At 37.6% G+C, this 25,958-nt stretch overlaps 1 protein-coding gene across 2 annotated transcripts in view; it reads right to left on the bottom strand.

Moving 5' to 3' along the window:
• Positions 1-25,958, bottom strand: part of NIPBL (NIPBL cohesin loading factor) — a 215,362-nt gene that overhangs the window by 113,346 nt on the left and 76,058 nt on the right. For both annotated transcript variants that reach the window (XM_056112225.1, XM_056112227.1), the window contains exons 2-8: positions 16,426-16,568; positions 13,930-14,095; positions 11,519-11,646; positions 7,132-7,231; positions 5,762-5,913; positions 2,610-2,770; positions 1,221-1,317 (exon numbers count right to left, since the gene is read on the bottom strand). In XM_056112225.1, coding sequence (XP_055968200.1) covers positions 1,221-1,317; positions 2,610-2,770; positions 5,762-5,913; positions 7,132-7,231; positions 11,519-11,646; positions 13,930-14,095; positions 16,426-16,489 — 868 coding nt within the window. In that variant the 5' untranslated portion in view covers positions 16,490-16,568. The remainder of the gene's footprint in view (positions 1-1,220; positions 1,318-2,609; positions 2,771-5,761; positions 5,914-7,131; positions 7,232-11,518; positions 11,647-13,929; positions 14,096-16,425; positions 16,569-25,958) is intronic.

Genomic DNA, 25,958 nt, shown 5'->3' with positions numbered 1-25,958 from the left:
AAATATTTAAAGTGTTATGTAGGAAAACAAAAAATTTTAGAACGTTTTGTCTATGAGGCAGTAAAAAGAATTGGAATTAACATTTTACGACAATCTGTGTCACAGCTTGTTACAAGTGCTGTGAACACCAACTTATTTAATTGATATTTGGTAATTTGAACAGTTAGATATAACCTACTGTTTATAAGAGAGTACAGGATAAGTTATTAGAGAAAAAAACCAAACCAAACCAAAATAAAGGTTCAAGGAAATTAGGGCAGGGGCTTGAAAGATCATCCACTTAACTTAGACACTGAATAGACAAGGACTTTAAAAAGCAGAGATGAAAGTAGATATTAGAAATTTTAGGAGGTCATTAAGAACAGGCCAGATTTTGGTAAATGTCCACCTACGAGGCGAGAGAAAACTAGAATACAGGACTTACAGCAGCAATTTAAAGGGGTGAGAGTGAGAGCACAGGAGGTAGGGAATTTGCGTGCACACAGCCACATCCTGTGAGGTCCCCCTAGCACTACCAGGAGTGATCCCTGATTGCAGAGCCAAGAGAAAGTCCTGCGCATTCTCAGTTGTGATAAAAAAAAAAACCAAAGAAACAAACAAAAAAGATTAGCAATTTAAAAATAGTGAGTGATGGAACAGTGATAACAATTCTGAACATAAACTTGAAATACCAGCTAGATATAAAGAAAATTTAATCTAGAAATGAGTTTAGGAGCACACAATTTAGGAGCATAAAAGAAGCCAAAGATACAGATTTGGAAGTCTGTTCACAGAAGTAATCAATGTTCTGACAAAACCTGAGTAAAAAGGTCAAGAAAAAAAGCACAATAAGCTCAAAAAGTTTAATGATGGATATTTTTCAAAAACAAAGAACAGAAAGAGCTAATGAAGAGAAAAGATGAAAAGCAGGAGAAAGGAAGATGAATACAATATGAAATATTTTTTTTGAGGGGAGCATGAGGAAAGCTGACAAATTTAAATTTATAAGAGTTACGGTTAGAAAAGATAAGTGAATTTAATGGTGAAGCAAAACAATATGGCACATCTAATAACATTACCAATAATTTATATAAGTACAAAAAAAAATGTTTCGCCTTTTCCACAATAAGGAAAACAAAAATGTGAGAACATTTTTTTGGTGTCAGCATTAAGAAGGCTTGAGTTCTTAACTCAATTTGTAATATGAAATACTGAAGGAAATTTTAATCCTTCATTAATACCTTTAGGTGTTCCATCACTTCCAGCAGGGGAGCATACCGGTTGTGGAGATCTCAAAGAAAAAGATGCAGCATTCCTCATTGTTGAAGAATCTCCATCCTAAGAATAGAATAAATAAGTTTTATCTTAAATGATGAGAGTCTTTATAGAAATCTTAAAGAGAACCAATGAAAGATAAATTACTGACAGGTAAAGTGTTGGTATTCAAAAGCATAATTCTTCTGCACTTTCCTGTTTTCTTCTTGGTAAATATTAGAAGAATTGAAATTGAATCCAAAAGAATCAATACCCTAAGCATGGCAATGAATAAGAAAACTGGTATTACTAGTATGTTCTATTTCTGTTTGCTATTTTCTATAAAAGGAGCAGTGAACAACCTATTGGGATATAAATGACTTGATGGCAAAGTTCACTGTCATCTCTTATGCTCATTATTTAAGAGAGCATTTAAAGTATCTTTAAATGTATTTATATTTATGAAATACCCAAAACAGGAATTGAAAATCTTTATTCTGTAGGGTAGATAATATTTAGACTTTGTAAGACACAATTTTCTATCACATCTTTTGTGATGGTGAGTTTATGAAGCTGAAATTTTATTTTATGACTGGCCAGTTTACCAACTCTGCAATGGACTAAGCTTTGTAGTGTAAAAATCTTGTAATTCAGGATATGGAGAGATAGCGCAAAGGGCTAGAGTGCATGCTTTACACGTTGGAATCTCAGGTTCAATCAGCAACACCAAACTATCCCCTAAAACTAATCAGAGGAAATTCCTAGCACCACTGGGTATGGCCAAAAAAACAGAAAGGAAAAAAGGAGAGAGAACCCTACAGTTGGTTCATCATTCACTGTCACTGTCCTCCCGTTGTTCATTGATTTGCTTGAGCGGGTCCAGTAACGTCTCCATTGTGAGACTTGTTGTTACTGTGTTTGGCATATTGAATATGTCATGGGTAGCTTGCCAGGCTTTGCCATGTGGGCGAGATACTCTTGATAACTGGCCAGGCTCTCCGAGAGGGGCGGAGGAATCGAACCCGGCTCAGCCGGGTCGGCCGCTTGCAAGGCAAATGCCTTACCACTGTGCTATCACTCCAGCCCTGGTTCATCATTATAGCTACTCAAATCTAGTGTAGCACTGTAGCACTGTGTTCCCGTTGTTCATCAATTTGCTCGAGCAGGCATCAGTAACATCTCTATTGTGAGACTTTACTGTTTCTGGCATATCAAATACGCCACAGGGATCTTGCCAGGCTCTGCCAAGCAGGCAAATCTAGTGTAATCCTTAATAAATAGAAGAATCCTTAATTTATTAAACTAAATACCAGGTTATGAGACAGACACATACTAAACTATTTTATTACCTTAACCATAATGAATATATTACATACGTCACTACTTAGCCTGTGCACCATGTGTAGGTAGTCATCACTTGAGCCATGTCTAGGATTATCAGCATGATGATTAGCTGAATTGCCAGACAAGGGACCAGAAACTTTATTATCATGGATGTTTCTCAAACCACCTGCAACAATGGGACTTGATACTGAGGCTGAAACATGAATAAGAAAAATTTAATAATTAAAACCTGATCAAATCTTACCATTGTATCACATGACAGCTATTTTTGAAAAACAGATATTATATATGGTAGATGCATTTCATTTGCCTATATTTTTTTCTTCTCTATTCTTTTCCCTTAATTCATAAATACAATTGTTTTATTAAATCTAAGGCTGGAGACACAGCACAATAGGTAGGACACTTGCCTTGTATGCAGCTGACCAGGGTTCAATCTCTGGCATCCCTCAGTGACCCAGAGCCAGCAAAGAGTGACTTATAGTGCTGAGCCAGGAATAATCCATGAGCATCGCTAGTTGTGGCCCCTCCCCTAAAGTAAATTTTATGTAACCCAGGGCTGGAGAAATTGTACAAGGATTAATGGATTTGTTCTCCATGGGGCCATCCTGGTTTCATGTCTAGCACACATGGTAGCCTGGAACTTCTGGGAGTGACTTCTGAGCACAATGTAAGAAATAGGCCCTAACCACTGCCAGTTGTGGTCCAAAAACCCAACACATCCCTCCAAATATAAATAAATTTAATTAGTCCTGCCATAATTATCTTTGTGCTTTTGCTACAAATGAACTCATTTCTAATATATAACATTTTATATATACATGGCATATTATGTGCATGTTCTTTTATAATTTGTTTTTAGATTCAATATTATGTTGAAATTTAATAACTTTTAAATGTGTGTTTAAACTATCATTTAATTTTATATTTTTGTTGTGTAATGCACACAATTTATCCATTCGATGTTGAAACACCTTTGTCATGAACAATGAGAACATATGTATTACTATATACGTGTCTAAAAATCTGCTGAATATGCTCAATCCTCTCTCCCAAAAAAAGCTTATAAAGGAGAGTGGGTAGATAGCTCAAGGGTGCAGGGTACAGGCTTACAGGCTTTGCAAGTGCAGAGACTTAAGTTGAATTCCTAGCACTGTTAACTCTAACCGCAACTTCAGAGGCTCCTCTGCACATCACCAGGTCTTAGCTCTGAACCTGGCAATTGGCCTACTAGTCCAGCTGACGAAATATTACTGGGAGTGATCCATAGACCCTCTGAGCACTACTTGGGAGACCAGTCCCCTCCGTTTATAAAAAAAAAAAAAGGCTGGAACAACAGTACAGTGGGTAGGGTGTTTGCTGTGTCTAATCCCCAGCATGCTACATGATCCCCAGAACATTGCCAGGAAAAAATCCTAAGTTCAGAGCCAAGCCTAACCCACCACCCAAAGAAAAATACAATGACGCTTTTTATATTTCTCCTTCAAACGTACATGTAAATTTATGCTACTGTTATTTAGTAGCCCTGACATATATAGCCCAGGACAATAAGCTGATAAAACGCACAATTATTAGCATCAACTTTTGACTTCCATTAAGAACACGAGTTTAATTTTTCTCTACTTGTCGTATATTCACTTTACAGTGCAATTTTCATGCTACACACAACTTACTAAAATGTTAATTCTTGAGAGGCCCTCTGGCTACTCAACAAGCTGCTTAAGACATGATCCCAGAGACTCAGAAACAAATCTCGGAACCCAGTGGCTTTTGGCAGAAATGCGTCCGGACTTGGCATTAGGATACCAGCCCCAGGACACCCCAGGTGGGAAAAGGTGCCAATCCACTGCCTGTTCCCCGTGGTGGCTCGGGGTCCGCCATCTTCCAGAGGTAATGGACAGCCAGGTAGAATTCCATGGAGACACGAGGCCTCATGGGATGGGGGCGGGGCTGGCCTTTTCTTCTCCTGCCCCAAGGAGAGCCCCAAGTCACTGCCCATGACCAGCCCTCTGAGTACTCAACAAGGTGCCCTTAAACATGCTGTCTTAAATATGATCCCAGAGACTCAGAAACAAATCTCGGAACCCAGCAGCTTTTGGCAGAAACCCCTCCATATTTAATTATTAAGATTTCAGAATTCCAAAATCGTGTGGCCTCTACCACGGCCGCATGACATCATATGCTGTGGAAAGAGAGTAATGTGAAAATCATCTGCCACACATGTGGGGGGGGGGGCAGTGTGGGTCCGGGGGGTGGGAGGTATACTAGGGTTTGTGGTGGTGGAAAATGTGCACTGGTGAAGGGACGGGTGTTTCATCATTGTATGAGTGAGACTTAGACCCCAAAACTTTGTAACTGCTCTCACAGTGATTCAATTAAAAAAACTGATAAAAATAAATAAACATTAAAAAAAAAGAAAAAAGTAATTCTTGGGGCAAGAAAGATAGTACAGGGATTAGGGCACCTTCTGTAACCGTGGTTGATCATGTTTCAATTTCTGGCACCACAAGGTCCTCCCCAGAGCAATGTTAATGCTGGCACAAAACCCAGTCCCTTCCTGTTTCACCCTGGCCCCAAATTTTATTCTTAGGGTAGGGAAATAACTCAAGTGATAGAACACATGCCTAGCATCCATGAGGTCCTTGGTTCACTAATGCCCAGTACTGAGTGAGTGCCAAAGCCTATGCTTAAAACTGTGTGTGTGTGGTGTGTGTGCCCAGTACTGGATTAGTGCCAAAGCCTATGTTTAAAACTGAGTGTATGTGTATGTGGGTGGGTGTGGGGTGTGGGGGAAGCCTAATTTAAAATAAACAAAAAGCCAGTTACTAGTTGTTGTTGTTTTATTAAGATAATCTAAAGTAGCATTCTTCAACCTTTTTACACAAAGAGACTAGCACTTGTCCTGCATACTGATCCATGGTAAACCAGTGGTTTTTAAATCTTTAGACACCTGTAGTCTGTGGACTGGTGGTTAAAGAGCCTGGTCTAAAGAAGCAAATGAAAATTGATCATGTCCCAAATAAAAAACTTTCAAATAGTAAATGTAACACGTTTTAAGTTTTTGTTATATCTTAGTATAGTTATCTGTACAGTATAGATTATGTTTTAAAATTTACAAAGAAAAAAAATCTTGCATGGAATCACAGGCATTTTCTATAAATAATCAATCAATCTGCTTTTTTACCTTGCTGCATCTGTGGATGTGTTGTATAACTTGAAGGATGGGAATATGGCATGTATCCTGCAGGGCTTTGTGGGGCATATGGACTAGGCACTGGGCTATTTTGTTGTGGCATAAATCTGTTCCCAGAGCTTGTCTGTGGTGGCACAAACCGGCTGAAAGGCAAAAAGTCAAATGAACAATATTATAAAATGAAGTAAATACCCTTAAATTTCATCATCGAATTACCCAAACTGTCTATAATCTATGAGGAGACATTTTTAATAGCCAAGTAACTTACAAACACCTAAGAGTCAGACTAAACAGTTTAAAAATACTCAGGTAATTTCATTTACTGCCGTAAAAGAAAGTATTCACTGATTTAAGGAACATAAAGCTAAACAACTGAAAATAAACTCTGCCCTGTAAATTATCTCAAATATGTAGGTTAATTGAATACATTATCTATGAAATTAATTTATATAAAATGGTAACTTTTTCAAATAAGTGTATATAAGTGCCACACTTCATGGTGTAGTAACTGTTTTTGAGTAATGAAACAGTACACTCTGCTTGTGAGCAATACTGGCAAATGCACACATTTACTTCTTTTTGGTGCCCCACCCCCCACCAAATGGCATTAAATGTGGTATTCCACACTTAATACCTGCAGGCAAATGTTCATGTAGTTGACTACTTAAGGCTAAACATTTCAAATCTTTATTGATGTGTACTTTAAATACATGTATGTACTATATATTTAGAAGTATATTCACTACATAAAATCACTGTCCTGTCCTCCTATTGTTCATCGATTTGCTCGAGCGGACCCAGTAAGTCTCCATTGGAGACTTTGACATAAAATCACACTTAATAAATAAAATGATAGCACAGCGGTAGGGCGTTCGCCTTACAAGCGGTCAACATGGCCGACCCGAGTTCGATTCCTCCGCCCCTCTCGGAGAGCCCGGCAAGCTACCGAGAGTATTCGATATGCCAGACACAGTAACAACAAAGTCTCCAATGGAGACGTTACTGGGCCCGCTCGAGCAAATCAACGAACAACGGGAGGGCCTTTATCTTTATCTTTATTTATTTATATTACAGGGCTGGAGCAATAGCACAGCAGTAGGGCGTGTTTGCCTTGCACGCAGCCAACATGGCCGACCCGAGTTCGATTCCTCCGCCCCTCTTGGAGAGCCCGGCAAGCTACCGAGAGTATCTCGCCCGCACGGCAGAGCCTGGCAAGCTCCCCATGACGTATTCGATATGCCAGACACAGTAACAACAAAGTCTCCAATGGAGACGTTACTGGGCCCGCTCGAGCAAATCGATGATCAACGGGAGAGCCTTTACTTACTTTTACTTTACTTATTTATATTTATGTATATTACCTGGAGGGACTGTGTGAGATAGTGGTTTGTTGGTAATTGGAAGATGCAGGACTACTGTGCATGGAATTCTGAGAAAGCTTATACTGAGACATCATCATTCCTATATAATACAAAAATAAACAACACGTTATCCTTTTTTATCCTTCCCAACCTCTAGCATGTTATCTTTTAATGCTGAAATGTTCTTTTAGTTAAATAAACTTATTTCACAAATTTTAAAAAATTCTGTATTTACTTTTTTATAACAAACATTCTTAAAGATCAAAATATAGAAACTGTAAATTTCAAGTCAACAAAAACACACTTTACCAGGTAAGTAATCCAGGACCTGACACAGAGATTTAAATTAGCAATTTAAAAAATAATAAATTAAGGTCCCATTATTTAACCTTAGAATTAAAAGAAAAAAGAAAAAGGGGGCCAAAGAGATAGTATAGCAGGTATGGTGCTTGTACGGCACACAGCAGACCCAAGTTCGATCCTTGGCACCATATGGTTTCCCCAAATCTGCCAGGAGTAGTCCCTGAGCACAGAGCCAAGAGTAAGCCCTGAGCACTGCCAGGTGTCGCCCCTCCCCAAAAAAGAAAAAAATCTTAAGTCATTTTGCCTAACCCCAGACAAAATATTATACATTTTTTTCCTACTGTAGGCCTATAGAAAAATTGGTTACATGAAACATTTATTACATTTACCTTCTATCCTTAAGAACTTAATTTCACAGTGTTATTTGCTTCATTATGATTCAGTCCCTAGGTTTAAAAAGTAATTTATTCAGGGGCTTAAAAGAGTTCCTGCAACTTTCATCTAAAACTATTCTGATATAAAACAAAATGCTCCTATTCTTTCAATCTCAATAATTCTTTGCCACACCTTAAGAGTTAAATATTTAATTATTGAATGAAAATGAGAGCTTTCTGATTCTGGTAGTTCTTTTAAGCTAGATATTTTTTGCATCACAAAGGAGTTGTTAGATGAGATTCATGAAAAGATTGGTAGCTAAGAATTTTTAATTCAATGATAAAAATTAATTCTGAATTTTCTTTTTTCTTAGGGGCAGGGGGCACCCGGGAGTACTTGGCCTATTCAATGCCAGAGTTCAACGAACGTGGTATCACACCTGTAAATGCTCAGGGTTCTCCAGGAATATATTCTTCAACACTTAATTGGCATGTGGTACCAGGGATTGAACCTAGAAAACACTGTACTATCTCCTGGCCCCCAAACTTTCTTATATGTATAGCCAACCAATTTGGGGGCACTTTAAGCATCATCTTTTATCCTCAAATTTCATCTCCTGCTACTGATTATGAAAAATACCTTTCACATGAATTATTCAAATAGCATTTTACATGTTCATATGCCAGAAACATTACAAAAGAAACCTTATTTCTAAGACACTGAATTTCAGGTAAGGACTCCATCATCTCCAAAACCATCACTAACAGTTGTTTTTAGCATGTAGTCTAAATTACAACTGTTTTGTTGAGGGGGATTAAGGTAAGAGACTGAGGGTTAGTTTGGTTTCACCCAGCTGTGATTAAGAGCTATTCCTGGCTCTGTGCTCAAGGGACCATATGTGTTACCAGGGATTTGACCTGGGGTTAGGGAGATGGAATGCCTGCTAAATTTCAATTATTAAGCTTTTGCTTTCTATCCAAAATCAACATCAAATCATAAGTTCAATAATTCAATGATGTAATTACTCTATTATTGTTGAATCTTTTCAAAAGGAATAGTAATACTCTACAAAATAAGAGTTTAAAGTGTTATTACCAATAGCTGGAATCACTAACAAAGTATGAAAGCAGTGAGTGACCTCATAAATAAAAGGGATAGAACGGTTTATTTACTCCTATCTTGCTAAGGGTTGTGTGTGTGTGTGTGTATATATATATATATATATATATTTTCACAATATATACATATATATTCACAATATATTATTAACATTTCATTTATATTGAATAGGGATAAATAAAAGGGATAGAAAAGTTTATTTACTCCTATCTTGCTAAGGGTTGTATATATTCACAATAAATTATTAACATTTCATTTATATTGAATAGTATATATCTGATCAGGTAATGCCATATATATCTGATCAGGTATCCAGAGATTTTTACCAAAATCCTTTACTTATTAATGCAGATACTTAACCAATATCTATAATATTGCCTAAGAAAAAGCCAACATTCCCTTTCTTAGGATAATACATTCGTATTTATGTCTGTAGGCCATTCAAATTCTCCCCTATTATCTTCCTTAACTCTCTCACTCTTACTAAACTTTACATTTGTATTTCACACAAATCATAAAATTAGCACAGAATCATTCATATATTAATTTTAAAATTTTATATACCTATCAAATCTATAGTGTTTGAAAAAGTATTTTACTTTATCAATTTATCACTGATTTACAATTTTGTGGAATTTTAGTTTAGCTCTATTCAGCTATATCTTTTTTTTTTAATTTTTATTAGTGAAACACCATGTACAGTTGTAAACTTACAAAAATTTGGGCTTGGGTTTCGATTATACAATGATCAAATACCCATCCCTCCACCAGTGCCCATTTTTCTACCAACATGGATCCCAGTAACGCTCCCACCCCCATCCCCCCCATCCCCCCCTGCCTCTGTGGCAGGGCATTCCCTTTTGTTCTCTCTCTTTTTGGATGTTGTGGTCTGCAAAAGAGGCATCGAGTGGCAATCAAGTTCGGTCCATAGTCTACTTTCAACATGCATGACCCATTCTGGGAGGATCCTCCCAACACCCTTTATTTGGTGCTCCCTTCTCTATCTGAGCTGCCCTTTCCCCTAGAATGCCTGGCTGGCCTCTAAGCCATGGAGTAATCCTCCTGGCACTGATCTCGGCTATTCCTGGGTATTAATCTCCTATTTTGTTACTTTATGTCCCTCAGATGAATGCAGTCTTTCTATGTCTATCCCTTTCTTTCTGACTCATTTCTCTTAGCATGATACTTTCCATGTAGTATCACTTGTATGTAAATTTCATGACTTCATCTTTTCTAACATCAGCTATATCTTTAGGTGTCATCACCACAATAAAAAATGATCTATCCTCTGAGCGCTGCTTGGGAGGTTTTGCCCACCAAAATAAAAAAATAAAAGTTTAAAATGTTGTCATAAAAAATGGTCTTAGCCTTTATTCACTTTTCTATTTACTCAGAATCTACACTAATTCTTCTTGCAACCAATAATCTCTTCATATATTCATTCATTCCTACAATCTTTCAGAGAGCGTGTATAATTCAATTTTTTTCTTAGCCTTTTCAGTTTTCTACAACTAGGAGCTATCTTATCTTAGTCTTGGTGACTAGTGATAATAAAGAGTCCTGCTCTGCATACCTTACTTCAATTTGCTTAAAAGTTTGAGAAGAAGCATTGCTATGAATTCACTGGGGAAAGGAGACTAAGGTTACAATTACTTTAGAACACAACAAATATACAAAAGCAACAAAAACCAAGACCAGGAAATGGAACACAAAGCTCACAGTGTTATCAATGAAGGTGGAAGTACAATGGGAGGTTCTGGAGGCATTCTTGAATATAATTATGTTCAACCTTCTGGAGTTGTATAAACTACCCACTTCTAACTACTATAATCTCAAAAGTCAAGCAAGTATTTGGGTTTTCTACACACCAGAAAAATGCTCCTACCTCAAAGGTACTCCTTGATTCTATAAATTTAAATTTATTTAATGAAAATATTTACTAAAAGCAAGTTTTCTCTTACTGAAGCAAAGAAACTACTAACTTCAGTATCACTGTAAGCACTAAACTTAGTAACACATAATAATTTATAAATGGGCTGAATTTTAAAAAGCTCTGCAAATATTTTTATTGTGTGATTAATTTTAAAATGTCTTTCATGTAACTTAATGATTTTCCTTAAAAAAATGCTAAAGCTCTTTTGGTTAAGTTAATGCTTTCTGAAATATCTAATGATACACACTTTAAGTTCTAATTCACATGGTAGTTACATATTAAAACTTTAAGACAATAAACATTTAGTTTCCTCCTTTCTGTTCATGACATAATTCAAGTTATGAACATGATGGCATTCGTAGATGATAAGTCAGAGTTTGTAAAAGGAGACATGAACTTAATTACATGGGAAAAGAATTTTGATAAGAAATCCTGGGGCTGGAGCGAGAGCACAGCAGGGAGGGTGTTTGCCTTGCACACGGCTGACCCGGGTTTGATTCCCAGCACCCCATAGGGTCCCCCAAGCACAGCCAGGAGTGATTCCTGAGTTCATGAGCCAGGAGTAACCCCGGAGCATCGCCAGGTGTGACCCTCCCAAAAAAGAGAAAAAAATATCCTAAGAAGTTTATTATGAATTTAAATTTTTAAGTATCTCACCACTTTGTACATATCTGTTCTGCATACTTTTCTCCCTGAAAACATTAGGACTCCTTGCCAGGACGGTCTGCAACAAGACTGGTATGTCGCCTTCTGGATCATCACTGCCAAGGTTATCTTTCAACTCTCTGGCATTGGGGGAAAAAAATCAAAACAGGAATTGATATAATTGATTAAAACTTTCCTATCATATATTAGTTAAATGACATTCATTAGTGAAATGCAGAAAAGGCTGAAGTAGAAATATTAGGACATATGTTATAAAAATAAATCATAAAGATATGTCTAACAGTATCAAGGAATTCTTAATGTTATTTCTGAAAGTAACAGAATTATCAAAAAATGAAAGCTTATTTAAGGATTCTCCCTCTCTCAGTCTTTTATTAAGAAAGAAAAATATTATTCTGCATAACTATTTTAACTAGTTTAAACTAGTTTAAGAATTGTCTATATTAGTTTCAAAATAGAAAATAAAATCTACTCAAAGCCAGTCAAAATAACAGAAGGAAAGAGATGCAATCATTATTCAGAGAAGTTGGTATTTTGTATTGGAATATATTTCCTCTCTCACATGTGTAAAAAATGAGTAAGTTTTATTTTTTGAGAATGTTCTCTAAATGAAATACGATGACCAACTGGTTAAACTATGGATGCAAATGCAATTTTTCTTATATTTTCTCAGATAAAGTCATCAGAGGGAAAAGACCCACACAAGTAATTAAAACTTGTCACAATTTCAACAAACTAAAAAGTACCAAATTAGATTCACAAGCATGGAAGATAAATAATAAAATTAAATATAGGCACTGTTTTTAATGTTTCATTCTACAAGGCACTGTTTTACCCATTACATTTAGTACAAAAGATTATAAAGATATTAAATAAAAATTTTGAGCAATGATAAACAACTCATCATAAATAAATATCAATGCTATTTCCTTTATATATTTAGTGAAAAGTATTAATATGTACAGATAATAAGTGATATAATAATTAGAAACTGAATTTCTAGAGTGACAAAATATTACTATTATATTTCATTATGTGATACAGTGATTTTCATTATGATTTCAGTTGATCATTTCTCAGCTTTTTTACCAAAAGATACATCTAAGAATATTTCATCTTAAAATCAACAATTTTAAAAAATAGTTTCAAAGTATGAGTTGCATCTAACATGAAAGACCAAAGTCTTTGAATTAAAAATAAATAAATAAATAGGGGCCGGAGAGATAGTACAGCGAGTAGAGCATTCTGCCTTGCACACAGCTGACCTGGGTTTAATCCCCAGCATCCCATATGGTCCCCTGAGCACAATCAGGAGTAATTCCTGAGTGCAGAGCCAGGAGTAACCCTTGAGCATCGCTGGGTATGACACAAAAAACTTTAAGAGAGAGAGAGAGAGAGAGAGAATAAAGAAAATTAAATAATTTGTGGTTAAACAAATTACCACATATGGTAAACTCTGAGGAGTAAGGGCAAGGGATGTAATCTTATGTGTATTTTGATGTTATTATTTCTAAGTCTACAACAATTTTTTGTTAAAAACATTATGAAAAATAGTCACATAAAATTTTCATCAACTACATACTTTAGTCTTATTTACAATATACGGTATGAAAAATAGTTATGATACAAGAAATTCTAGAAAAAATTAGACCAAATATTTTAGCAGTCTTCCATAGAATTCATCCTTATTACATAATTCTTATTACATTTCTCATGAAAAGCATGGGCTGGAGCAATAGCAAAGTAGGTAGGGCGTTTGCCTTGCACGTGGCTGACCCAGGTTGAATTCCTCCGTCCCTCTCGGAGAGTCCGGCAAGCTACCGAGACTATCCTGCCCACATGGCAGAGCCTGGCAAGCTCTCCGTGGCGTACTCGATATACCAAAAATAGTAACAACAAGTCTCATAATGGAGACATTACTGGTGCCCACTCGAGCCAATCGACAACCGGACGACAGTGCTATAGTGCTACTCCAAATAAATCATGCAGAATGGTCCCTTATGCCTGGGAATTATAACAATACTAGCAATCCTAGCAATTACTAACCATTCTAGCAAAAAATGGTAAGTAGAACCTTTAGAAATTGAAACCACTACAAACTTGATGAATTCTAAGATTTTTCAAAAAAGTTGAAAAGATCTTCATAGTACTATCAAAATTATCATCTCAAAATAATTTGTCCTAATCTCAATATTTTCATAGTACTATCAAAATTATCATCTCAAAATAATTTGTCCTAATCTCAATATTATCTAGTCATAAATAAGGCTAGATTCTAGTCATAATACTGATATACTTTAAAAATAAACTATTTACCCTTAAAAAAATAAAACCAGGAATACTGACTTTCATATTGAGACCAAAACTTAAAACTACCTAGATATAAAAGCGATTGTACTTACATGTGATCTGTTGATACCTGGTTGAGGCTATGGACAAGTTGTGAAACCAAATTATCATCCCTACAGGCCAAAAGGCAGTTTACTTCTTCTGCTATTCGTGCATTAAAGAGAAGGCTCTTTGTAGTTGTAGCAGGTAAAGGGGATGGAAGAGGCAGCTGGTTCAGGACTAGTTGGAATAAAATCAAACTATTAGAACTGAGTGACTATAAGATGTCTCTCTAATGTATATACATATTTTGCAGTTAAAAATAAAATTAACTGATCAATGTGACTAAGAGGCATTCTTCCTCTCTTCCAACAAACCTCTCCAGCCCCTTCCCCCCCTCCCCCCACACACACAGTACAAACTCACTCAAATATCACCTAGGTTAGAACAGATTACATCACTTTCTATGAAAGAAATTTAACTCCTTATTTGTACTCCTTAAGAATTTAAAAATTATTTTGGGGGTGGATTGAGGCTGGAGAACGCCATTCTTGCTGTGCTTGGGAGTATCTGGGGTCATTCACAGCAGCAATACTTGACCTGGAGGTGTCAGGCTTGATGTCTGGGTGCTCAGTCCAGTGATGATGTGCTGCTTGCACCAGTGTTAGTGGAAGCCCCAGAAAACTCCAGTGCTCCAAATGCAAAACTCCAATAACTCACCACAAATGGTTAGCAATAAGTTTTTAATTATACATAGGAAACAAATTACTGTTTAATAAATAGGGTTTACTGTGCAGACTAACTTTTAAAATATGAGATATAACAATGGAATACTACACAATTGTAAGGAAAAACAAAATCATCAATTTGTAGCAACCTGGATGAAACTAGGGAACATAATGCTGAAAAAAATCAGTAAGAAAGGGACAGATATGAAATGATCTCTCTCAAATGTGGGATTTAATGAGACAAAGCAAGGTAGCAATGAAGGCCCAAAGGCAACACAACTGGAGAACTGATCCACACAACTGATCCACGCCTATTGGGGCGAGAGAGCTTGAAAGGGAGGGGTGCTGGGGTCCTTGTGGGAGGAACGTGGGTACACTGGTGACAGGGTGGTACTGGAATTATGTGCCTGAGAAATCACCATTACTAGTATTATAAATCAAAAACTCCAATTAAAAACAATTAAAAAACTTCGCAAAAGAAAAGAATAAAACATGAGCTATAGCTGGAATGATGGAGAAAACAAAAGAAATCCTTAGTAGTAAAGGATTCTGATTCTGTATGTTTATGCATATTAAAAACAGTTTAAAATTATCAAAAAATTTTATTTAGGGGACATTAAACATAAATCAAATCACTTGATTTCTTATGGAGCCCATAATATAAAGCTCCCAAAACTTATATGCTTCACAAAGAAAAAGCGTATCATCTTCCTAACTCTCTAGCCTTTACTTTTTCAGGTAGGATGACAGAGAGACTAAGAATGTCGGTGGCTACATTTTCCCATTTAACAAGAATTAGAGCAGATAATTGAAAAGAACGGTTTCCTAAAAAGTTTATGTTTAAGTAAAACTCAAAATTAAAAGTTTAAAGTGCTTGCTGCCATCTATTAAAACTCCAATAGAATACTATATATGACATTCAAAACAAAGTTGGGCTGTAAAATCTTCTTCTCTGAAGAAAAGTTTGTTAACATTTCTACATTTTTTGCTTGCTTCTGGGAGAGATGCAGTGGTACCCAAGGCTTATTCCTGGCTCTATGTTCGGGAATCACTCCAAGCTGGGCTTCAGGGGACCGTATATGGGGTGCGAGGGATCGAACACAGATGGGTTGTGTGACAAGGAAAGTGTCCCATTCACTGTGTTATCTCTCCAGCCCCTTTCTAAAATTTTAAAAGTCTCTACTAGTTCCTATATGCAAACCAATTTTTCTTTTTCTTTCTTTTCTTTTAATTGAGTCACCGTGAGATACAGTTGCAAAGCTTTCATGTTTGAGTTTCAGTGCTATACAATGATCGAACACCCTATCCCTACACAGAGCACATTTTGCGCCACCAATGTCCCCGTTATCTCCCACCCCTTCCCAACCTTCTCCCTGCCAATATGACAATTTCCCCCATACTCACTCTCTCTACTTTTGAGCATTATGCGAACCTATTTTTCTTAAAATATTTTCTTTCTGTTATCTTCTTTGGTCCTTACTTTTGCATTTGTCCCTTTACTATTTAAAAATCTTTTGGTCTGAGGTACTGGATATCAAGCCTAGGTCCTATGCATGCAAAACATACATATAGGAGCCACTGAGCCATATTCCTGACCTCTGATTAACCCTTTTAAACAAAAAACTTTAAATAGAATTAAAAGAAAATTAATATCCTGTTATTAGCAGACTGTAACAATTCATTTCATTTCACACAGATGTCAATAAATTAAAGAAAATGATGCATGTCAAAATCTAGAATCTTAATATGATTTTATAGCACAAGTAATTTTTGTCAAAGTCACTCTAAAAAAATCATTGATAACAGAGCAGAATATAAATTAAATAAATTAACTAAACTTACGGTCTGTGAGACTAGCAATCCCCGCAAGAGTAGTGATGGGGACATGGGGCATATCCCCATTCATCCTGAAGTTCTGGAATGGTGTTGCCTATAAAAGTACTTAGTTCAGGTGCCAGCTGTCATTACTTCCCATTTCCCAAACACTGTAAAACAATAAACAGTTATTTATTATTATCAATATTTCACTTTTAAGTAAATCATTGTAAGAGTATTATTAACATTATATGTAAATTATTAAGTAATTATAAAAAGTAAGAATCCTTTGTTTTCCTTTGTTTTCCAGGACACATAACAAAGTCATCACCTTAAACTACCTGTTGTATGGGAGATAATACCAAAAAAAAAAAAAAAACTCTTCACCTTATTAATTTATTTAGTCCTCACAATAACTAAGCAAGAAAGATACTGTGTAACTTTTCACATTTCACTGATAAGGAAATTAGTTAACAGAAAGTTGAAAGCAACTTATGAAGTAAAGATCAAAACTCAAGCAACATGGCCTAAAGAACTATTCATAAGTAGCAGGCTGTATTACTAGAAAGGGATACTCTGTTTTGACAACAGGTATTATTCCTACCCAGATTATAGACTAATACATAAAAGTCTAGCTTCAACTAGCCCTTCTTGCTATATATCCCAATTACTCTCTAAAAGAAACCAACCTCCCCAACTGAACTAATGAAATTCTTATCAATCCACTTGGTTTTCTATTTTTAATTTTTAATATTTTATATAAATTTTAAAGATATTCTTATTTTAAAAATTAAAAATTACTTTCTGACATACATTTCCCAACCCAGGTAACTGATCTGTGCTTTAGTTCAAATTCTAAATTTAAGATCTAGGGTAATATTCTATTACTTCATATGACCTCAGAAAAATTCAGCCAGAAGGTACCCTTATCTTAATCTAAATTCATGCTATTTAGTTCATTCTTTCGTAAAGTAGTAGTTAAAATGAAGAATTCCCCCCCCCCCCCGCCCCACATTTGGGGGAGGAAGGATAGCATGCCCAGGTGCTAGCAGTCAAGACAACTCAATGCCAGGACAAAGAATGCATTGCAGCTTGAGCCCTGTGTGTTGGGAACCAGCAGGGTCACACCAGATAGTGCTCAGGGGCCTTGAGGGCTATACCTGACAGTGTTTGGGAGACCATGAGGTGCCAGGGATTAAACCAGGGTCCTAAACATGCAGAGCTGTTACCCTGACTTGTATGCTATCTCTCCTGCTCTTCTCTTTATTATAAATACGACATATATTTAATAGCACATAAAGCAAGTTTATTTAAAGAGAGTTATGAGGGAAGTATCCACAGGAACACCATGAGGAAGGCTAGCACCCTAATTCTTCTTTAGGTAGTAACTATAGCCAGCGAAGGAAATCACTGCTTTCCTTCCATGAATGAATGATTGTTTGCTAATAGAAGCCCAGGGAAGGAGAATGCACAGGAAATACAACAGAAAAGATACGGTTATAAAGAGTTATCTTAAAGCTGACCTTTTGCTACCCTGTGACCTTAATTTTGAAGTCATAAATTTTTTAATTCTCAATCACTAAAGAAATTTAAAGAGATAACGAATATTTAGCAGTCACCCTGTGCTTTAAAAAAACAAACAAACAAACATACAAAAATATCAGAATCAAAAACCTCAAAGGGCCCAGGAATTTGGGTAAGTAAGATAGCTCCCACATCTCACAGGTATTGAGGCTTTCAGTTTGATCTCCAGCACCATCCTGTATGCACAGGTGGGTCTGGTGGCTTGGCTATCATTCCCAGCAATGAAGTATATGATCTCTGGACATCACAATCAAATCTGTACCCCAATAATGATCACCACAACCAAGAGTGCAAGCACTGCAACCAATGTATATGACCACTGTTCACTGTAGCAATAAGAGGGAAGGAAAGAGAGCAGGTTGGGGAAAGGGGACACAAACACAATTTCTTTTTCCTTCTAAGTTTAGGCTAATAAGCACTTTCCAATTTGTTTCTAATAATTGGCGGGGGAAGGGCGGGAAATCAGTAAATTCAATTCTATAAAGAACAGCACAAAAACAACTTGCTATTATGTTATGAAGACCCAAAGCTAAGCAAGAGGGCTTTTTTTTTTTTAAATGTTTATTAGTGGAACACCATGAGGTACAGTTGTAGATTTACAAAGTTTTGTGCTTGGGTTTCGATTATACAATGATCCCATCCCTCCACCAGTGCCCATTTTCCACCACCATGGATCCCAGTATCCCTCCCACACCGCCTCTGTGGCAGGGCATTCCCTTTTGTTCTCTCTCCTTTTGGGTATTTGTGGTCTGCAAAAAAGGCATTGAGTGGCAATCATGTTCAGTCCATAGTCTACTTTCCCTCCTTGGAAGGATCCTCCCAACCCCCTTTATTTGGTGCTCCCTTCTCTATCTGAGCTGCCCTTTCCCCTAGAGAGCCCGGCTGGCCTCTAAGCCATGGAGTAATCCTCCTGGTACTGATCGTGGCCATTCTTGGGTATTAATCTCCTATTTTGTTACTTTATGTCCCCCAGATGAATGCAATCTTTTTATGTCTATCCCTCGCAAGAGGGCTTTTTAAGTCTAATTTGCATTACATAAATCTAACCACAAGGCTGTGCTTTTTTTTAAAATTTTTTAGTCATACAATAAAACATCTAGAGTCAACTCAACACTGGAAAAGAGGGAAAAGAAGTAATGATGCATATATCTTATAAACGAAGTAGATGACTACTGAAAAATAAATTTACACCTCACTGCTAAACTATGCTGATTTCACTGGAATCCAAGATTTCAAAGAAAACTGAAAACTGGTTAGAAATGAACTTGCAGTTTTAATTGAATAGACCTTGATGAATATGAGTCATTTCTGGAAATACTGCTGCTCTGTGTTGGAAAGTGACCAGAGTCCATGAAGAAAACATTATTCCAGGCCAAGAAAATAGCTCAAGGAACTAGAGCACGTGTTTTATATGTGGGAGCCCCAGATCTGATCCTTGGCACTGCATAGTCCCCTGAGTTCTGTGAAATCACTGTGCTGGAAGTGCCTGCACCCAATAAAGCAAACAAATAGCATTCCTAGAATCCTAAAAATGAATTTATATACCCCTAACTAATCAGAGATGGCATTTCTGGTTCTGAATTAGCAAAGTTTGTTTTACCTGGCTCTGTGAAAATACTTTTAAGTCTTTTAAGAAGCTACTGAGAACTGGAGGGATAGTACAATAGGTAGGATGCTTGCCTTGCACACAGCCAAACCAGGTTTGATCCTAAGCCCCAGGAGTGGACACAGAGCACAGAGCCAGAGTAAGTCCTGTGTAAGATCAGTGTAGCTACAAGCAAAACAAAATTCATACCCCCCCCCCAAAAAAAAAGCAGCTACTGAAAACTGAAGTTAAAAGTCACTATCTCTGGAACATCTTCAGAATGACTAGAGGGTAAGATGATTATAGTGAGTGATTTAGAACTGCCTTTGTCAGTACTTAAAATCTATGAATGGTCTCCCTTGAACATGTATCTCGCTTGTTTGTCTGTTTCTTTGCTGCTTATTTCCACTCTGGAGAAGCCTGTGTTCTCTCTAGAACATGTATGTTTCCCTTTCTCTCCCCTCTCATCTTTCTAATTAAGTTTCAATACAAACTTCCTTACTTCACCCCCCCAAAAAAATTTATAAATGGTGACCAATTATTAGATTATAACATGAATTTAGTAGGTTAAGATCATTATTGAGGACAGTGAAAATAGAAATGTAGGTGTGTGCAGAAAAATAAAACAAACACTGTCATGAGTCTAGGCTACAGCACTTATTTGGCCTATTACCTCCTTTTGATGAAGAAATTGGGGGGCGAGGGGGGGAAGGCGGCAGGAGGGCGGCAGCAACAGAGATGGGGAATATCAGCCAGTGTCCTTCCTGGAAATCTACTTTGTGCAAACAAACAAATAGTGCTGTCCAAGTTAAGTAGAGGCTACTACCCACCCCCCTTCACCTGTGTATTCTTTTGTTTCAGCACTTCCCAGGGGAGAGATCTAGTCCACTTTAGGAAACAACTGGACAACTGGCCTAGGTAAAATTTGAATTTGGTGTCACCAACAGAAAAGCTGCAGATTTAGAGAAATGGAAGAGAAAAGCAGCAAATCTCATCTCAGATGTGGTGACAAAATTGAAATAAAATGACAAACACAGAGCTGGAGCATCAGTGCAGTGGGTAAGGCACTGGCCTTGCAGACAGACGGTCGACCTGGTCAACCACTAGCACCACATGGTTCCCTAAGCATTGACAGGAATGATCCCTGAGCAAATATCCAGGAATTAGCCCCGAGCACAGCCCAAAACGCCCCCAAAAAAAGAGGTGGGGGAAGAAATGAAACTAGACAACGCATGTGTATGAGAGCATGTGAAATAGGGAAAGATCGTCTTTCAATTCTTCTAAATAATGTCATGTATCATACTGAAAATGCAAGCATATATTTCACCACAGTACTATTAATCATTGTTCTAGTCCCAGGCAAGCTCACCTACAGTTACTTATCTGAGAATATACCCAAAATAAATCTAGCAATAGAAAGTAGAGAAAACTCTAACTGTTGCTATACTACTTAAACCAAAAATATGAATAATCATTTCAAACTAATTTTAAAATAGTGAGATTTAATTAAAATATGCTTAATTAGGAAAACATAACAGCAAACTCTCATTTTTAACCCATTATAATTAGTCAGAAGGGAACTTTCAAGCATTTGCCAAGATTTTTAAAGACCTTAATTTTTTTGTTCATTTAATTCCACTTTAAAATTTGACTTCTTCATGCACACACACAAAAATAAAAATAAATGCATTGCCTAATATATTATGATAATCCAATGGTAAATAAACTTTGGTAGTGTATATTATGTTGCTCAGTGATCACCTATCCAAGTGACCATCTACCTTTGGAGAGATGGTCACTTTGCAACATATAGTCAAACTATGTCTTGTTTGAACAATTTCGCTTTTAGCACTAAAAAAAAAAAAGGTAAAAATAACATTTAAGAGAACAAAAATGAAGCTTAAAAAGGTTATATTTTCCATGAACTCTCATGGAATTCCTTTATGCTATTTAAATGAGACAATGGCACTGAATTACTTACCTAAAGTCACAAGACATAAGTCATGCTCAGGCCCTTTTGGCATTGGATTTAACCATTATAGAACTAGAAAAATGTATAGAAAACATTAACTGATTCTCTCTACACCTTAAACTCTTCACCTGTAAAATATGAGGCAATATGTAAGTCTACTTTTATTGAATGAGCTAATATATGCAAAGTATTTAGAACTGTGTTAGGTGTGTATGAAAAGGGTTCAATAGATGTAAACTGCTATTTACTACCTTTTTTTTTACATCTTATCTTCATCATGAATACTCTTAGGAATCTCTTCCTTTTCTTTTTAAAATTAATTCAACACAAATTACAAAGTTATTCATGACTGGCTTTGTCTTTTCCAGTGTCTACTTCCCTCCTCCAATGTCTCCCTCTCCCACCCACGTGTCTCTAGAAGAGGCACCTTTTAAAATAACTTCTGACACTGTGGTTTACACTACTGTTGTCAAAAGAGTTTTATGCATAATACTTTACTACATTTCAGCCCCCTCTCTTCTCCCAATAGAACATTTCCCTTCTCCACTGTTCGGCTGTTCCCTTCCCTGTTCTCTCCACCACCACTCCCACACACGTGTCATGCTTCCAAATGAAGACTAGATCTCGTGTCCCTCATTTCTGCTGCCTTTGGAGATTTGCTATTCCACTATTAGGTTTCTTTATATCCCACATGAGACAGATTATTCTGTGTTGTTCTCGCTCCTCTCTAACTTCACTCAGGAAGCTACTCTCCAGACCCATCCATCACTGTATCACTGTATCCCTGTCATCCCATTGTTCATCAATTCACTGGAGTGGGCACTAGTAATGTCTCCATTTGTCCCAGCCCTGAGATTTCAGCAGCCTTTCCTTACTCGTCTTTCCCAACGACCGTATTGGAAGCTCTTTCAGGGTCAGGTGAATGAGACCTGTAATTGTTACTGTTTTGGGCATATTGAATATGCCACAAGTAGCTTGCTAGGCTGTGCAGTGTGGAGACCCACCCATACAGCAATAAATTTCATGATTATATATTCTCTTTTTTTTTTTTTGCCTTTTGGGTCACACCCAGTGGCGCTCAGGGGTCACTCCTGGCTCTGCAATCAGGAATTACTCCTGGCGGTGCTTGGGGGACCATATGGGATGCTAGGAATCGAACCCGGGTCGGCGGTGTGCCAGGCAAACGCCCTACCCACTGTGCTATCGCTCCAGCCATGATTTTATATTTTCTTAAGGACAATAATATTCCACTGTGCATATGTACCATAGTTTCTTTATCTAGTAATCTGTTCTTGGACATCTGGATTGTTTCCAATTTTGGGGGGGATTCTGAGTAGTGCTGCAAGAGCTTCCTACCCCTACCACCTCCAGCCCTTTTTTTCGTGGTGCCAGTGACTGAATCCATGTCTTCCACATGCAAGACATGTGGACTATACTACTGAGTCATATCCCTGGTAGAAGTTTTACTTAAAAATTATTTCCCTCTGTGGAGTAACAAATGACTCCAAACAATACAATTACTGAGAAGAGAACAGGTTTACAGTAGGAAGCTTGCCATTAGGGGGCGTGGGGCAGGGGCAGAGACAGGAAAGACAGGCCAAGGAAAGGTACAGTAGGACACAGTCACTCTGGAGAGTTGAAAGTAGGTATAAACTGCCTGCATAGAGACAGGCTGGGGAGCAGGAGGAAAACTGGGGAAAACAGTGGAGGGAAGTGGTTCCTAGTGAACCCTTGGAACACTGTATGACTGAAACTCAATTACAAATAACTTTGTAACTTGGAAATTTGCAGTGGTTCAATAAGATTATCTCCCTCCCGTTTTCATTATTGTTGTGACTGGGAGTTTTCAAAGTATGCCTGGTTGCAGTGCTTTCTGGGGTTGCACTCTTGGTTAAGGCAAACAACTTATGGATATGGTGCCTGCCGGGAGACACTGTGGTGGTCACTATATGCATACCAGAGTTCATACTTCAGGGCCAACAAAAAAAAGGTAAAGAAAATTGCTCATCAGAGAAGCTGTGATCACACTGGTAGTAACTGATTAATCTAGTCAGTACATTTCACACTGTATTGTCATCTTAGGTTATCATGAGTCAGCCAAATTTTTTTACACATGTCAAATACTCAGTGAATAGTCTTCTTGATATTTTTTTTCTTTTCATAAGTAAAAAAAGTAGGCATAAAGCTAATAATTTTTTCAAAGATTTTCTTCATTTTCTTTTTTTTTAATGTAGGAGTACTGATATTTATTCAGCCACTGATTAGCTGGTTGAATTGTGCATGAACTCCACAAAGCTAATAATTTTTTATCAGCTCAATTTATATTACATATATTTATGTGGGGCTTTTTGAGGTAGGGAGGTGGAGAAGCCATACCCAGTGGTTCTCAGAAACTACATTTTGTAGTGTTCAGTAGGCCATAAATGGTGTTGGCATTACAACTATTATAATGGTGCAGCAAGTACCATAAGCAAGGCAAATACCTTAAGCTTTTACTATCTCTCTTCTATCACATTTAATAGTACCGATTTAATAATAGATTATTTCAAGTTCTAGGAAAAATAGAATATGAATCTTTAATAGTCAGAGATGTAAAGAAACTATGCTGTACTTTGGTTTTTATTTTTTGTTTTTGTTTTGGGGGCCAATAGCAGTGCAAAGGGTGTGTCACTCCTTGCCCTGTGTCATTCCTGGCTGGCTCTAGGAACCCTATGGGTTTATGGTGGATGGAACCTGGTTTGGCTATGTGCAAGGCAAGCAACTTACCTGCTGTACTCCCTCCAGACTCTCTGCTGTACTATTAACTCTTTTATTTTATTTTTATTTAACTTTTTGGCTTTTTTTGGGTCATACCCGGCAATGCTCAGAGGTTCCTCCTGGCTCTGTGCTCAGGAATTACTCCTGGCAGTGCTCGGGGGACCATATGGGATGCTGGGAATCGAACCCAGGTCAGCCGCGTGCAAAGCAAATGCCCTACCCACTGTGCTATCGCTCCAGCCCGATACTATTTTAAATACGTAATGTTGAGTCCTCTAGAGAGTGCCACATCACTAACAGAATCCTTTCCCTTTAGTCAATGTATCTTCAGATTCCATTTTAATGCTTACTGTTTTAAAACAACCTTCACATTAAGATACTTCCAAAAGTTCTTGGGGCTGGCGCAATAGTACAGCGGGGAGGATGTTTGCCTTGCACATGGCCGACCCGGGTTCAATTCCCAGCATCCCATATGGTCCCCTGAGCACTGCCAGGAGTAATTCCTGAGTGCACGAGCCAGGAGTAACCCCTGTGCATCGCCGGGTGTGACCCAAAAAGAAAAGAAAAGAAAAGAAGAGAAAAGAAAAGAAAAGAAAAGAAAGAAAAAGACACTTCCAAAGGTTCTTCCTCAAATTCGAGTTCAAAAGCAAACATTTCCCAATAGCTGTAATGTGAAAATTCTTGCTTCTTTAAAACAACTGTTTTTCTATAGGTTTAAATAATTTCCATTAAATAATAAAAATGCAAAATAAAACAAAGTTCTGTGGAACCCTAAATTCCCAGTAGCCCAAAATTCTGGATTACAACTAATGTGCTATGTGTATGTTTCAATCATTTAGCTATATAATTTAAATATTATCAATAAAAGGCACATTATAAGTACAATGACAAGAAAAAAAGAAAGGCTAGTAATACATAAATCAGTATGAGAGTTAGGGAGTTCAAATCATATTTAAGGAATATGTGTATATTCTGTCCTCACTGGGGCCCCTCGGAGGAGGGCGGGTTGAGTTTCCCTGTCTGTCCTGAATAGAGCCCCGACAGTTGAAGACCTCCAAGGACCCAGCCACAGTCATGCTGACACCACTCTCCACACGCTTAGACGAGCCTCATGCATGAAGGAACTGGCAGAGGAACCCAGGTATGCGGGACCTGGGGCTGAGATCCCCAAGCCTGCTCGGTTTGGAACTGGGCCTCCTCCACCCAGATCCCCCATCTTCCAGTAGCTAGACAGTTACACCCCCCAACTGCCGTGTAACCCCATCAACATCCAGGATCCAGCTCCCGGAAGCACGCGGCTGCATTTGTGGCCCCGTGACCTCTTATTCTCTAGTTCTCACTCTCAGAGAACCCGGCAGGCTACTAAGTGTAACCTGCCCGCATATATTCCTGAATGGGAACACCTGTAAAGGTGATTAGAAGCTGCCCCCAAAGCCTCCATCCCTCTTGGAGAGCCCGGCAAGCTACCGAGAGTATCCCGCCCACATGGCAGGCCTGGCAAGCTACCCATGGCGTACTTGATATGCCCAAGACAGTAACAATGACGGTCCTCATTCCCCTGACCCTGAAAAAGCCCCCAATATCCCATCGAGCTACACTAGCACATGACAGGGACAAATTGAGACGTTACTGGTGCCTGCTCGAGCAAATCAATGAACGGGG

The sequence above is a fragment of the Sorex fumeus genome, unplaced genomic scaffold, assembly GCF_029834395.1.
Source record: "Sorex fumeus unplaced genomic scaffold, SorFum_2.1 ptg000015l, whole genome shotgun sequence".
NCBI lineage: Eukaryota > Metazoa > Chordata > Mammalia > Eulipotyphla > Soricidae > Sorex > Sorex fumeus.
This window is presented reverse-complemented; position numbering and strand designations above follow the sequence as displayed.